Source organism: Solanum stenotomum, chromosome 11 (assembly GCF_019186545.1).
Source record: "Solanum stenotomum isolate F172 chromosome 11, ASM1918654v1, whole genome shotgun sequence".
Classification (NCBI taxonomy): domain Eukaryota; kingdom Viridiplantae; phylum Streptophyta; class Magnoliopsida; order Solanales; family Solanaceae; genus Solanum; species Solanum stenotomum.
The window spans coordinates 52274616-52289201 of record NC_064292.1 but is presented as its reverse complement, the minus strand read 5'-3'; the positions used below and the strand labels follow the sequence as shown (position 1 = coordinate 52289201).

Genomic DNA, 14586 nt, shown 5'->3' with positions numbered 1-14586 from the left:
TACAATTTCTCTTAGTAGTCTTCAATTCATTAGTTGTTTAAAATTAATATTTTGGAACTTAGCACATAATTAACAAAATGGACCGATTAACAACTATTATTAGTTCCTATAAATGTGCTACACAATGATTACCATAATCCACACTTAATTACTCTAATTGATAAATTTCTCAGATGGCTAAATCTCACATTTTCTCCTTGATGTTTTTCTGCTTACTCCTCATTGCATCAAAGGGTGAGTAAAAAAAATTCAATAATTTATTTGTATTATTATAGAGGAGATAGATCAATATGAAAGCATTAAGATTCTAATTGAGGATGTTAAGTATCAATCTACTGAAGTTTGTGACCATTTCATATAAAAGCTTAAAATGTTAGGAAGAACACATTTTTTTAACTTAATTATATCTTCAACATGCCCACGCCCCACATGTGCGAAGGTAGAGTAGTGCTTAGGATTCGAATGAATTCAGTAACTTTTGCTTAGATTTTGTATTTATCTTAAAAGTTATTTAATTTTGAATCCAGTAACTAAGACGAGCTACATGTTTGATATCAATTCAAATCTATAAACGACAAATCCCTAATTTCTACTATACCTATAATATGAACAAGCTCACACAAGTAACGAATATGTAAAATCTTGATTATTATTTTTGTGCAGAGATAATAAGTGTGGAAGGTCAAGAATGCAAAAGGTATAGTGGTACATTTGGAGGGGCTTGTTTTATGATTAGGTTTGGTGAGTGTCAAGACAAGTGCACCAAATTAGAAGGAGCTTTGCGTGGAGAATGTGAGAGCTATAAGTGTTATTGCATCTTTTGTTGATGAAAAAGCGAACAGTTTGATGTATAAAATATCTCGTGTTAGTAGATTCCGAGAAAACCTTTTGTTGATGAATAATGTAATTATATATCTACTTGTTTGGCTTTAAAAAAAAATAAAGACTACCATAGTACCACTTTGTATTGTGTTTGAACAAAAACAAGTTGTGAAATGACAGTATTAAATAAGTTTATGTGCTATTTATTTTCTGTCTTTCTTAATAATCACACATCATAGTATATTTTTTTTACTAATTATTTCGTATTCGAAATTTATTGATATGACTAATCTTGATTTATAGAGACAGATTTAGGTTTGAAAGTTTATGAATCCCTCAAGTTAATATATAATAATTTAGTTCAGAGTCAAATATTTAATAAATTTCTTATAATATTCGCGCAAAACCCATTGAATTTGATGAACTCGCGTACTCTACTCTACCACTAGTCACGCACATAGGAAACTCCCCTTAACAAGAATTTCTCACGCATTAAAGATTGAACTGAAATCTCGAGTTAATTTATATATTGTGCCTAAAATCATCGATCAACGGTAGAATGACTAAAAACTAAAGTTGAGATAATGTTGGGAGTTGCCAAAGGATTTATAAGAAAAAATTGAACCATTTCACGATTTGTGCATGTCAAGAGTCAAGACCTTGTTAATCTTCTCTGTATCGCTCCAATAAATTGGATGTGCTCAAAAGTCAAAACTTATTGAAAAGTTCAAGACCGTCAACGCCCAAGCTAGGATCAAAAGTTCAAGTCCACCCATTTCCGATCATTGAATGTATTTTCCTAAACCATATCTTATATCACAGCAAAAATACTTGATAAGTTGGCCCAAAAATAGCTAATGGCCATAACTTATAAACATTGCACAAATAATTATAAACAAAGCTACTTAGAGATTATTAAGAATCTGCTTGAAAAATTCAGTACTCATACATAATATTATTTGATACAACATGATTCAGATAGAGGACTCTCTCCTTCGTTTCGCCTGTTAACGATACTAGGCAATGACTACGAATGGTACCACATAAAATGGAAAGTCCTATAAAGATCAATGGCTAGAAGAAGTTGAATGTCAAGCTAAATATCTTACGGGTCAAAGACTGTCGAAGATGCACAAGATTTCCAAATGTCTGCAATATAATCTGCACAAGATACATAGATGAAGTTTGTCTTCATAAATATCTAGTCGAAAAGCCCCTCATCGTGCCAGATATCGACTAGAAAGTCAACCATTTCCTGTGAAAATACAGAAATTAATACTAGCACTAGCCAAATGATCATCATTCTTATGAAACAGCAATGGAGCAGACTTCTGATAGAATAGTACTATAAATTTCAGGATTGCTTACTGTTAAAGGAATTCGCTCAGAGAAAGGGTCAGTTGTAGAGAGCAACTCTTCATAGGTCGTTGTCCAACTGCATGAGTAATTCGTAGACATTTCAGTCTAGTGGTAAGAAATAAGAACAGTAATCGAAGGTTTTGAGCCAAGTCAAAGGCAGAACATGTTTACTTAATTCATTTGCATACAATAAACCCAAACTGGTCCGGCCTTCCCCAGATCCCGCGCATAGCGGGACCTTAGTGCACACTACCCTTTTTTTATGACTCAGATAGGTCAATCCTTAGGACCAACCACAGCATTCAGAACTCGGGGTATAATGGGTCCACCCCTCTAGCTTTTATTGCCACAATATGCCTATATCATGTACTTGGAACATAATTAAGCAAGTCTAAAAGCTTAGTGAAACTTTTCAAGATTGATGCTCTAACGAAACTCGGTATTTACCCTCATTCAGTCTCAATCACTCTCTATCTAAACCTCAGCGTTAAAGGCTCTTGAACTATAAACTCAAGTTTCCTGTCCTTGGATCATCCCTTTATCATAGTTTCTTTATCTCTTAGAAGACACTTCAAAAATACTTTTGGATCACTGGCCATGATAAACTAGTTTACGCTACAAAGATTACTTCCTGTTAATCAGGCACATATTTTGCACTAACATACCACACTTAAGAAATATGTCATGCCTGGTATGTGAGTGCAATAGGAATATATGCATTTCAAGATGGACATGCACAGTGGGAAAAGTGCAAAAGCTCACCACTTGTTCACTCTAGAATAAATAGAGCATGTTCTGTTGGCCATTTTGAGATAGAGAAATGCGTGCATTGCAATATCAATATCATGCCCTGCACACGAACTTATTCCTCTAGAGAAACATAGGAAAGCAGTTGAGATTGCTAATGTCTACTGCATTAAATCATATGGATGTGGCAATAACAGAAGCTATGCAACATCAAGTACATTAAATCACTATCTCCCTAGCTTGTTGACGTTTGCTGATGCATTACAGCCCATATTAGACTAAAATAAGGATCAAATTTGATAAATGGTAAAAAGCTCAATGTCACTTGGAACATATGAAGTTGAAACCTATAGCTTCCTACCATATATTTTCCTTACTCTTTTGTCGGACAGCCATTTATATGTTCATTACTGTTCTCTAAGTGCATAGCCACTGAACCACCTCAATATGAATTCCTAACTGTTAACTGAACACAATAGAGCAGCAACTAACTTGACATTCTTCCGGTATTTTTGGTTGTATCTGACAAAGTTCAGATTCAGACAGTATAAGTTATCCTTCTATGTGCAGTAAAAATAAAAACTTCCACTCATCACCGTATCTCTGACAATCGAGGATTTCTCTGAGGCACTACCATGAGCACTGAGAACTTCAGCTCTAATCTAAAACATGAAACATAAATGGGGACTCTTCTGAAGTTGATTTTTGTATACTGTGGGTGCAAAGTGTTACCTTATAATTGGATCCTTCGGCATCCTTTCTGACTTCCTTGATACTTCTCCAACCCATTTTCTTCTGTTCTCATGCCATGCAATAGCAGCTGCACCACAAACAAAACTATACTATATAAGTAACACAAGAAGAAACACAAAGTCTAGCCTCATACAGTTTGATATAATTTTTCCTTGAAGCCGCCAAGAATATAAAATCTGTTTATGTAAAGAAGCTTTAGCCAATCTGAGCTTTCAGGTTGCTCATTTCTATTAAGGTACAAAGGATGGTAACTGCTCTAACGAGTGGAATTTTTGTGCTGAAGTGTATTAAAGTGCAGAATTATTTCTTTCAATGTAAAGAACAAGAAGTCAGAAGATTACTGGTGACCTCAAGCCACTGTCAAATTGAAGATTTTGTTTAAAGAAAATAGACTCGGGAGAGCTATGTTCTGTAAAAATACATGCGGAGACGAAGAGGACACCCTGTTTCATGGATCTCTTCCTTTCAGTGTCTGTTAATAGTTATTAGTTGCTTAATTTATGACAAATGGACAACAGTCTAGCTCTTGTGAACCTTTTGAGGTTTGAGGGAAGAGACATAACCGACTGACTGATTGAGAGCACTGAGAGGGGCATTAAAACAGGTTCAACACAACAAAAAAATGAATTTAGTCAAGATTGTCTCCTTTAAGTCATCCTGAGCCATAGCATAAACAGACCATGTTCCCCAACAAGTGAAACTTCTTAACTAAAACAAAACAGTTTTGCCTCGATCAGTTGAAGAGACTTGTTTCTAAATTCTCAAAAGGATCAGAAAACAAACCGTGATTGACAAATGCAGCAGGGCTTTTGTTAGTTTCTGGGGGCTTCTTTGTCTCTCTTGTAGATGTGTATCTTTCTACAGGCAGCTTCTCAATAAAACACGAATTTCCAGTATCTACTTCCATGGCCCTCGGAACTGAAAAATCATTCCCTTCCCGGAGATGAAAAAGTAATTGCCGACCTGCTCATTTATTAAAAGGTCTCTTTGAGATCGCATCAGAAGGTACTAGAAATGAATTGCTGATAAGTCGTGCATAGAATCATATTCTGAATAAATCATATTGTAAATACAAAAAAAAAAATCTTATTGCGGAAGAGAAATATAGATTATACCAAGTAAAAGCACAAAAAGGTGTATTATGAAATGTTAAGAAACCATGTAAAAACATTATACACTTTTACATGCTATTGCATATTGAATTGCAATGGAATATCAATTGCTTCTGTTGAAAACCCAACCCGGATTTTATATTTTTATTTTGCTCGCCATTTTGTTACACAAAAGAAGGATCAATTAACACTTAAAGCCTGGCAGGATTTAAACCTGTTTGTTTCAACTTATAGGAAGTCTTTTATCTGAATCATTCATATCCCGCCACATCAGAACATGTCTTCTTTTTTTCCCCTTTTACAACCACTTATTTGCTCTTCACTTAAAGATTTCTGTGAATGTAACCTTCCAGCTTCCACCAAACAACTACTACCACCATTCATCACCACAACTAGCAACCACCACTAGCAAACATTGCACAACTATCACCATTGCCACTACTACCACCATCGATCACCATGCATAGAAAAAACAGTCTTAGCACTGCCACGGGCAGCTAGATAATGTTTCCAGCACTAAAGACAAGTAATAGCTAGACTATGTAGATGTCAGATTCGATGTTCCATAGATGAATCATGAGTTAGAGACTATCCAGTCAGTTTGAGCTTCTAAACTAGAGACATTGACATCCTTAAATGATTTACAATTGTTACCTTCTTTGATATAGAAGGATCACATTGATATACTTTAATGATCTACAATTGTTACCTTTTTGATATAGAACGGAACTTCACAAATGCCCTAGCTCAAAAGCTCTGCTGCACTGCAAAAGGCTTTCATCTAAACCAAACAAGTGAACAAACTTTTAATTCTTTACATACATAATCTTAACATATAATAGAACCAATCAAATTGTCCATTATTCACTAGCTACAATATGTTGCATCCAAGTCAACTCATGTCAATCCTTTTTATAAAGCCAAATTACATCAATCTTCACAAAAATAGGTTAATCTTAGTAGCTCAGTTAATTGGCTAACTACCTGAATTTTCACTGGTGAGTGTTTGATTTCCCACCTCGTAATCCCCTCCCCCTTTACCTTTACCCTTACCCTTACCTGCCCTGCCCTGCCCCTGCCCCTACCCCTACCCCCTTCCCCTTCCCCTTCCCCTTCCCCTTCCCCTTCTCCTTCTCCTTCTCCTTCTCCTTCCCCTTCCCCTTCCCCTTCCCCTTCCCCTTCCCCTCCCCCTCCCCCTCCCCCATTCACAAAAATTATACAGCTAAATACAATTGTACTTCCCATTTCAGCTGCCAAAAACAAAAATTTACTTCTTAGCTTGAAAAATCTAATTGAACATTTTGAATATATAAAACATAAAAAAAAATCAGAAATCCTACAACAATTTCAATCAAAACACAAAAACCCAGTTAAACCCATAACTCTCTGTGTGTGACATAGACAGAATTTTCACTAAAAGTAAACATAAAGAAATCAAAATCATTCTAACATCTACTATATATATACATAAAAAAAAATAAACAATTAACCATAGTAATTTTCATCGAAGGAACCACTCGATCCTACCTATCCGCCCCTGTATTCCCAAACATTTAAAAGCAAATAACATCACCTGAACAATTATACATCAATGTACCACACCAAGTGCATGCAAAAATCACCAAAACATAACAAAAAAAAAAAACATAAAAATAATTATTTTTTAAAAAACTATTAAAAAAACAAGAAAAAAAAAGGAAGAATAGAGAATGATAAGTACCTTTTTTTTGCTATGAAGACACCAAGAGAAAAGAGAGGAAAAGAAAGAGAGGAGTGAAGAGTCTGAGTGGGTATTTATAGATAAACTTCTTTAAAGGGTACCCACAAGAGAATTAAAATATCAATTTATTGACTTTTTGCATAATTTTGTTTACGTGAATCTAGTAATTTTTATTTAGATTTCGTATAAATATTAAAAATCTACTAGTAATATTTATAAATATCTATCTGTAAACTCAATTAATATAATAGTATTTTATCCATTTCAGTTTGTTTGATTAGCTTTCCTTTTTAATTCATTTCAAAAAAATATATATTTTTATTATTTTTTGGCAACTTATTAATTCTAAATGTTATTTATTTTTTTAGAACATGTTTGAATTGACTTTTAACTTGTTTTTATGATTTTTGGCTTAAAAAATAGAGCAATTTTCACATATAGCAAACATAAAAATCATATTTGTATGTTATAGTTATAATTTGCATAATTGCGCTCCATAGCAAACATAAATATGTATATTTCGCTATACATATACAAAGAAAGCAGTTGTATAATTCGTTATACATATACAAAGAAAGCAGTTGTATAATCCGATATGCATATACAAAAGAAAACAATGTATAATCTGTTTTGATATACATATACAAAAAATCAATTGTATAATCCGTGTTTGTATAAAACAAGAAAGAGAGAAAAACAAAAGAAAACTGGGCAGGGGAAGATTGTATTTGTATAATCATAAGTGTATATGATGAAAATATATGCATTTGTATTTGTATATACAATTTTCTCTCGCTTTATACAAACACAAACGCAATGTATACATTTGTGTTTGTATAAAGTGAGAGTGGCGAGCGAGATCTGGAAGAGGGGAACAAAAATATATGTATATATACAATTTTCTCTCACTTTATACAAATACAAATATATTTTATATATTTGTGTTTGTATAAAAGCGAGAGAGGCAAGCGAGACTGCCACCAAAACGAGAGTGGCGAGCGAGATTCCACCAGGGAGAGAGGCGAAAATAGCAATAGTTTGCTATAGGGTACAATTAAATCAAACTATGTTTATAACATTTAATTTGAATTAATAGTTTGCTATTATATATAATTTTCCCTAAAAAATACTTCCTTCGTTCCTATTTACTTGTCAAATTTTGACTTGATACACCTATTAAGAAAATAATTTTGTATAGTGAATTTACCATTTTACCCCTATTAGTTGATACAATATTAAACATATTTACTCACTATATTTTTCAAAGGCATTAACTCAATATTAATAAATCGAGTGTATAATAGGAAGAAAAAAAATGTCCTCCTTTGATTTGTCAAAAATGACAAGTAAAAATAAAAATCAAATTAAAAAATATTTGAGAAGCAAATAAGGACGGAGGGATTAAGTGTTTATATATATATAATATATATATATTAATTACTTAAAATTATCTGAAATAAATTAATTCAAACATGACTCTTAATCAAAAGTATTGGGTGAATGAAGTTGTTTTTAAACTTTAATATCTGAAACGAAATTTTTCAGTATGAATTTGAAATAATTGAACTCTAAAATGAGTATCGGATACCAAATGTTTGTGGTGTTTGGTAGCATCATGTTTTTCTCAGCTGTAACAGTTTGGTTTTCTCAGATTTATTCTATCATTTTCTATATGACGTGGTTTTTTTTGTCTTTGTAAGAGGATAAAGCGATGTGTTGTGTGAATTGACTAAAAACACCCTGCACCAACTATATTGACAAGGGTGTTTTTGTCTTTTCCTTTTTGTTGTGATTTGGACTTTTTTGGAATTAAAAGTAAAATAGAATCTAATTGAATCTATGGTGGGGGCATGGAAAAATAAATTTTGGTTTTTAATTGATATGAGTCATTTCTTTTTTGTTTTTGTTTTTGTTACAAAAAGTGTAGACAAATAATATTAAAAAGATGAAATATTTAATTTTTTTTTAATATAGTATTCAGATCAATTTATGTGAATTTTAACTAATTTTATAAAATATTTGATATATTCCATCAACATAAATAAGAAAAAAACAATATAGCTTGAAATTTGAAAATGCTTAAATTTTTTAATTGAGATAAATTTAAATAAGTGAATATGAATAGTATTAATATAAATTACCTATTCTAGCTTGAGATTGAGGCATAATTTTCTTTTTAATCCATTTCGTTTGTAAATTTAACTAAACAAACTTAGAGCAAAATACGTGTCGCTTTTAGAAAATCAAGAAAATATTAATCTTTGCAACATTTTTTTAGGTATATCTGATTGCTTTATTTTATAATTATTTGTTTTCCTTAATTCTATATATATTATTTTATTTTACATTAACGTAAATGGTTGATTGCGTGCAACACGAGGTATGTTTTTTTTTTTCTAAAATAAAATAGAGTTTCTTTTTCAAACAATTTTTTAAACGAATTTATCATTGACAAATCATGCTACATATGATAACTTGTCACCATCAGTAAAAGATAATAATAAAAAATTTATATAAAGTGGATATGATGACAAAAATACAAAATTATTTAATCAAAAATGGCAAAAATATTAAATTTCCTTACCAAAAATATAAAATGGATAACTTTGAAATATAGAGGTGTCTCCACTTTATTATATAGTTTGGCAAAAGTTGTCAATTAGCTTAACTTAGTTAGTCAATTAATTAATAATAAAAAGAGTTTCAACAAACAATAGTTAATGGTTGGTTGTTGAAAGTTGATACTATATATAGTAGTAAATTTATTGTGTGGCATTTTATGAGAAATAATCTCTATTTTTTTCTTTTCTATTTGATATTAAAGCATTTTCATTAAAACTCGATTAATTTAAATTCAAAGCCGAAAATGGATTAGTTAATTGACCAACTCTTCTTCTAGTAGCCTATTTCTTTTTGGTACATTTTCTAGAACCTCATGGAATCACACATCAATAAACAATCCTAAGCTTTTCTAAAGTCAAAAGTGCATATTTTAAAATATATTTTTTAAAAATATATGTATTTGGCCAAATTTTAGAAGAATGAAAAAGTTTTTTTTTTCCCGGTAAAAGCAGAAGTTGTTTCCTTGATAAAGAGGATTTTTCAAATAGAGCCCTACGCAACACAAATTTGAAATAATGAAACTCCAATAGATACCATATCAGACTCGAGTGAAAAGATAAAAAGTTATGAGTTAAGTTTTCACAAATAACCACTAAAATAATTTTAATTGAGCTCCATAACTATAGTTTGTTAATTACGATTTGTAGTTACATGTTAGAGGGCAGAGGGAGGAGAGAGGTGAGTGAGATTGTGAAATTAAGGAGAGAGGCGAGCGAGTGAGGGCGAGAGTGAGTTGTGAATGTATATCTGTCGAGTTGTATATGTATATCTGTCAAATAATTGTATATATGTAACTGATATACATATTTATTTGTATATCTGGCGAGCAAAATTGAAAGAGGGAGGAGAGAGACGAGCGAGAGAATGGAGAGCGATTTCATTTGTATATATATCATATAATTATATATGTATAATTTATATTTATATACTTTGTATTTGTATTGTATAAGTGAGGAGAAAGGGGATAAGGGAGAGAGGAGAGAGGAGAGAGGAGAGAGGAGAGAGGCACACGTAAGTGCAACTGCAAGCCGTAAATTGTAATTAATTAAAACTATAACTATATTAGTTAATTAACTAGTATATGATTACTTATACGTATAATTTTACCTTTCTTTTTCAATATATTTCAGCCCATATATAGTTCTCATCTATGGCCCACCTAGTTCAGGAGTGCATCCTCTCAAAATTGTTAATGGGCCTTAGCCCATCTATTGAGAACCTAAAAGGCTAAAACTAATCTGCAATTTGGAATCATAATTAAAAAAAAAATAGTGATTTCGATAAATCCTCTAACCTTCACCAAAATACTACTAAAATAGGTCAAGAAGTAACATGAGCAATAAATCAAACAGATTACAAAGACATTTTCACAACATTAAACAATAAAAAACACAAAATAGCATCCATAGTTGTATTGGGCCAAGCTAACTTTCAAGTCTTAGAGAAAAAAAGGGCTTCATAATACATGTACCTAAAGTTTTAAGAACTTTAATACAAATTTATTTTAACTTGAAAAAGTTTAGGAGTAGAGAGACTATAGACTAAGCTAGCTTAATTTATCTTCTTAGGAGGTTTGGGTCATAACAGCAGAAACCATTGTGTTCATTCCACACATCCCATGTCCTCTACAAAGCTTGTAGTACCCGTTTTCGCCCCATCGCTTCCCCCACGAGTTCTTTATTACCCAGTATGGCTGGTTGCTCAAACGCAGAATCGAGAACCCCTTTGAGCCATAACCGACTAGCAATACGCCATGGTTAACCCACCTCTTTCCGCATATTAACGGGCAGGAGACACCTCCTATGTACGTTTGCATAAACACCGCGTTCAACCCGACTACACACAACAAAGTTTCAAGCACCTTTTAGACTAAAGGAGATCTTCATGCACATATCATATTGAGAGATGGTTTAGTGGTTACCTGCGAGAGGTCCGTGATTGACTAAATAAGCAGCGATTTGTTGTTCGTCGATGGGAATATTGGTGAAATTGGAGACTTTTACCGCGACTTTGTCTGGGCTAAACTTGCATTCGCCACGTTTACCGGTATATGGATATGAATCTTCCTCTTCTATTCCTCCTGCTTTGATTAAGTACTTGTATGCATTTGTCATTAGGCCTCCCCTGCACCCGGAATCACAAGCCTTTTTGTCCTTTTTATCACACTTCGGAAGGGAAAAAAAGAGAGGCGATCAGTCATGCATATATCAAGTACTAAACAAAGGCACAAAGCAGCACGTTTGTTATACAAAAAATCAGAGAAGAGCTAACCGTGTTATCACAATCTACAAGCTGTTGCTCACTAAGATTTAGAAGCTTGCCAGTGGCAATGAAGTTGGCTCCTTCAATGGATCCAGTCGTACTAAACGCCCAGCATGAGCCGCAAGACCCCTGCATTGATCATCCAAATGGTATGAAGTATGAGCATTGGTATGAAGTATGAACGTTTATGTATCATTAAAAGCCACAGTGATGTTTGTTAATCAATACTACCGCCGAACAAATGTGTTCTGTTAACTACCAAAACAGAATTGTTCAAAGTATAAGCTTCAAGTCATTTGTTCAAATACTGAAATAGTACAAATATTGCCTATCTAAACTACATTCCTTATAATCATTTAGTAGTAGTGCGAGTACTGTCGAATAGGCTGTCAATTTATTGGAGTTGCTTAATGAAGTGTATCCTTAATTTTCCGAGTTTAGTGGTAATATTTTCATATAGTAGTTCATTGTAGTAACTGTTTTGATTTTTTATACCACATGCAATCAGGTCATCTATAGAGTAATTAGAGATAGATATTAATAATGTATGGATATATTATAAGAAATCTACTTATTTTGGGTGTGCACAGGGTAAAAGCTCCTAGCTATGCAATAGCTCGCAAACCACATAGGAGAGGTAACACGCACTAAGTAAGCCCGGCACGACGAGCTCAACCCAGAAGACAAACCCCCTTGCTTTCGCTGGCAAGAAGTTTCGAACTTGAGACCTCCAACATGAAAGTTCCAAGCCCAAACCACTAGGTCACCCCGAAGGATATCCAACAATATTTGTCTACTTTATGAAATCAATAAATAAATTTTTACATTAGCTCCTAATTATTTTTTATTATATTTTTCAAGACATTGTATTTATTATATCAACTCTTCCATTTATAGTTTATTAAGAATTGTGCAAAGTCGATAGTAGACAAATATTGTTGGACAGAGGAAGTATTAGTTATTCAAAATTTAATACATGCATAACTTACCTCCAAACCCGCTATCAAATGATCCCAGTTAGGAAACGTGGTATTAGTTATGTAGGATTTAATACATGCATAACTCTGCATAACTTACCTCCAAACCCGCTATCAAATGTCGCCTAAACTAATAGCCCGATAAAAATGAAACTGAACTACTATCACATTAGTAGAAGCCCGAACTCGGTAACTTTTGCTCAAACAACTTATTTTTGTTTGACAACACCAACATACCCGTGAATGTAATCTCACAAGTGAGAGTCGGGAGGGTAGTGTGTACTCGGTCTTACCTGGAACTAGCTTGGAGTTTCAACTGTAAAATCCCGAGCTAGTTCTCAAGTTAACCAAATTTAATAGCGAACAAGTCATGCTGCTGAAAATAATGAACAAGAGAACAACAACAAATAATACGATAACAGTATACTGTACAATTCTCACCTGCATCTTCACGTCAGTAACCGCACCTTTCTCTCTCCAATCAAAACTCTTCGGCAAATCCTTCACTTCCATCGGCGGCGCGTGAGACCCAACCTCTCCCAACAAGGAGATCCGATCACCACCTTTAACACCCATATACATCCTCTCAAATTCCTCCGACGTCAGATCGGAAAACTGCGTGACTCCATGAACAGCCGTAGGATCCAAAGCCTGGTGCTCCGCCGCCCTCAGGAGATTTTTAACGAAAACTCCGAGGCGGTGTATGTACTCCTCTCGTGTACTGTACTCTTTGTTGTATTCCTGTATGAATGACTTGAATCGGTGCTCCGCGGGAGTACCGAGGAGGTGGTGGTTGCTTCCGCCGTGCGCGGTGGTTGTTGGACTTTGATCGTCGGTGACTTGCCGGATTTTGAATTCTTCTGGAATTGCTGCTGCAACTAATGTATGGTGAAAGGGAAGTAGAGAAAATGCGCATGTTAGAATTGTAACAGCTAAAGCGTAGGTTAGACCACCTCCTTTTGCCATTTTTTTTTTGTGCTTTGGCTAATGGTTGAAGTTTTTTGCTTTGGAGTTTTAGTGAAGAAGAAATAGGCAAATGGTTTCATGTGACAAGGTGGTAGAATTACCATTTTGGTCATTTGACAATATTAAAAATAATTTGAACAATAAATAAAGTTAGATTTAATAAAAATAATAATTTGATATTCACTTGAGTCGAGAGTCTATCGAAAATAATATTTCAAGTTTGAAAAATTATAGTGAATAAGTTGAAATGGAGGTAACATGAAAGAATTTGTGACCACCAACGAATATGGTGTAGGAGATGAGACTGCTCTTTTTTTAATCAGATGTCTCAGATTCAAACATTAAGTATAAAAAAAATACATGATAGAGAGTGCTTCACTTCGACTGAATACTATGTGGCGCGAATCTGAAATAGTCGAGCTTCAATTTATCGAGTGAAGGAATGGGTGTGGAGGGGCAATTTGGGGAATGTAGTCTTAAATGTTGCATGCAAAATTATTCACTTTGTTATAAGACACGTAGTTGGAGTTTGAAACGGCAAGCTTCTATTCGTTCGCCACGTTCACAATTTTGTCCACTTAATAAGTTTCTATTTACAAATTGACCGTCTTATTTTGTATGATATTATTTGCTTCAACACAAAATTTAGTAGTTAACAAAGTTTTAAAAAAATTATAATATAAAATAAATTATAAATATTTATGTAATCATAAATTACGAAATTTCAGTTAAATATTTTGATTTAATTAATTGTTATTTTAAAATTAATTAAATAAAAGATGTTATTTTTTTAGTTATACATCAATTTTAAGTAGAAAATATATAATGTTTTACGAGTAATTAAAGCGAATACATATAATTAAATAAATGGCATATTTTATGCATAGACTAATCAAAACACAATCAACTTGCTAAAAGATTTAAATAGAAAGTTTCCCATTAAAATTAGGAGTTAAAGGTGATTGAAATAAGAGCTTATATAAGCTCGAATATTTAAATAGAATATTTTGAAGTATGTATTATGCCTTTTAAAAAATTATGTAATTTAAGACATGTCATAGCATACTGCTTAAAAGTATTTTGTGACTTCAAAAATATGCCGTAACATTATCTCAAATTGAACCACTAATAAACATATATTATTATTTTTTAAATGTGGCACATAAAAACGTATTGTGTGAAAAAAGCTCTGTTTCACTCTTGCAACAGAACATTCAAATTTGATTTTTATATAAATTTATTTACG

General features: G+C 32.9%; 2 protein-coding genes across 3 annotated transcripts; both read right to left on the bottom strand.

Moving 5' to 3' along the window:
• Positions 1-1715: 1715 nt before the first annotated feature.
• On the bottom strand, positions 1716-6557 carry LOC125844016 (uncharacterized). 2 transcript variants are annotated; one of them, XM_049523238.1, is made up of 6 exons: positions 6515-6533; positions 5503-5576; positions 4465-4644; positions 3661-3748; positions 2191-2257; positions 1716-2077 (listed from the first exon to the last, which is right to left on the bottom strand). In XM_049523238.1, exons 3-6 carry the CDS (start codon positions 4586-4588, stop codon positions 2024-2026), a joined length of 333 nt encoding a protein of 110 aa, XP_049379195.1. In that variant the 5' UTR covers positions 4589-4644; positions 5503-5576; positions 6515-6533; the 3' UTR covers positions 1716-2023. The 2 variants fall into 2 exon arrangements, with proteins under 2 accessions (XP_049379195.1, XP_049379193.1); XM_049523236.1 differs by lacking the exon at positions 5503-5576 and having other exon boundaries at positions 6514-6557.
• Positions 6558-10567: 4010 nt separating this feature from the next.
• On the bottom strand, positions 10568-13347 carry LOC125844004 (probable cysteine protease RD19D). Its single transcript, XM_049523221.1, has 4 exons — positions 12816-13347; positions 11407-11526; positions 11057-11300; positions 10568-10971 (listed from the first exon to the last, which is right to left on the bottom strand). The coding sequence occupies exons 1-4, from the start codon at positions 13338-13340 to the stop codon at positions 10700-10702; spliced, it is 1161 nt and encodes a 386-aa protein (XP_049379178.1). The 5' UTR covers positions 13341-13347; the 3' UTR covers positions 10568-10699.
• Positions 13348-14586: the final 1239 nt, after the last annotated feature.